Genomic DNA, 1,506 nt, shown 5'->3' with positions numbered 1-1,506 from the left:
GTCTCTTCCTCCTCTTTCAACATGACAGATGCCGCTGTGTCCTTCGCCAAGGACTTCCTTGCAGGTGGAGTGGCCGCGGCCATCTCCAAGACCGCGGTAGCACCCATCGAACGGGTCAAGCTGCTGCTGCAGGTGCAGCATGCCAGCAAGCAAATCACCGCAGATAAGCAGTACAAGGGCATTATCGATTGTGTGGTTCGGATCCCCAAGGAGCAGGGAGTCCTGTCCTTCTGGCGTGGTAACCTGGCCAATGTCATCAGATACTTCCCCACCCAAGCTCTCAACTTTGCCTTCAAAGATAAATACAAGCAGATCTTTCTGGGTGGTGTGGACAAGAGGACCCAGTTTTGGCGCTACTTTGCCGGGAATCTGGCATCCGGTGGTGCTGCTGGGGCGACATCCTTGTGCTTCGTGTACCCTCTTGATTTCGCCCGTACCCGTCTAGCAGCTGATGTGGGGAAAGCTGGTGCCGAAAGAGAGTTCAAAGGCCTTGGTGACTGCCTGGTTAAGATCTCTAAATCTGATGGGATTAAGGGTCTGTACCAAGGCTTTAATGTGTCTGTGCAAGGCATTATCATCTACCGGGCTGCCTACTTCGGTATCTATGACACTGCAAAGGGAATGCTTCCAGATCCCAAGAATACTCACATCTTTGTCAGCTGGATGATCGCTCAATCCGTCACGGCTGTGGCTGGGTTGACTTCCTACCCATTCGACACTGTTGGTCGTCGCATGATGATGCAGTCAGGGCGCAAAGGAACTGATATCATGTACACAGGCACCGTTGACTGCTGGAGGAAGATTGCACGTGATGAAGGAGGCAAAGCGTTTTTCAAGGGCGCATGGTCCAATGTGCTCAGAGGCATGGGTGGCGCTTTTGTGCTTGTGTTGTATGATGAAATCAAGAAGTACACATAAGTTCTTTCCTAGTTTGTTTTCCCCTGTGAATGGGCATGTTGAGCATTCTTGACAGACTGTTGGCTGTCTGTATCCATGGCAACTATCTACTGGTTGAAAATGGGAAGCAATGATATTCATGTGACCAATTTTCTCTTAAAGCCATTTCCATGATGATACTGATGATGATGATGATGATAGGACTCAATTATATTTTGTATTTCAGTCACTCCTAATAAAGAAAAATTTGAAGGAATAAAAAGATCTGAAACACACACACACACACAAAAAAAAAAGAGTATGTGGGGGAAGATAGAGTCCCCACTTTAATAGTTTTCATCTTGTCTCGATGGGTCTGGTAAAAAGAGATGGGAGAGAGAAGAGGAAGGGCTGATTGGTCCAGAGAAGAGGAAAGGCTGACTGGTCCAAAATGTGGTGAGATCTGGGGACAAGATTCTTATGATTCAATAGTAATTGTTATCATGACTAATTGCAACTCTCAAAATTGTAAAGGTAGAATTTTTGTAACAAAAACAGGGGAGTAGTCAATTTTACAGTCCAGAAACAGAGGACCCTAGGACCATCATCAATGGAGAACAGCACAAGTGG

The 1,506-nt window shown here is 46.7% G+C and overlaps 1 protein-coding gene across 1 annotated transcript; it reads left to right on the top strand.

Moving 5' to 3' along the window:
- Positions 1-9: 9 nt before the first annotated feature.
- On the top strand, positions 10-918 carry LOC102837002 (ADP/ATP translocase 2-like). Its single transcript, XM_006872122.1, has one exon. It carries the CDS (start codon positions 22-24, stop codon positions 916-918), a length of 897 nt encoding a protein of 298 aa, XP_006872184.1. The 5' UTR covers positions 10-21.
- The last annotated feature ends 588 nt before the right edge of the window (positions 919-1,506 follow it).

Source organism: Chrysochloris asiatica, unplaced genomic scaffold (assembly GCF_000296735.1).
Source record: "Chrysochloris asiatica unplaced genomic scaffold, ChrAsi1.0 scaffold00183, whole genome shotgun sequence".
In the NCBI taxonomy this organism is placed as follows: Eukaryota; Metazoa; Chordata; class Mammalia; order Afrosoricida; family Chrysochloridae; genus Chrysochloris; species Chrysochloris asiatica.
Note: the sequence above shows the minus strand (reverse complement) of the source record. Positions and strands in the feature narration are given on the sequence as shown.

Bases quoted from the DNA above. Each gene is read 5' to 3' on its own strand.
- LOC102837002 (XM_006872122.1), top strand. From the start codon at position 22: ATGACAGATGCCGCTGTGTCCTTCGCCAAGGACTTCCTTGCAGGTGGA.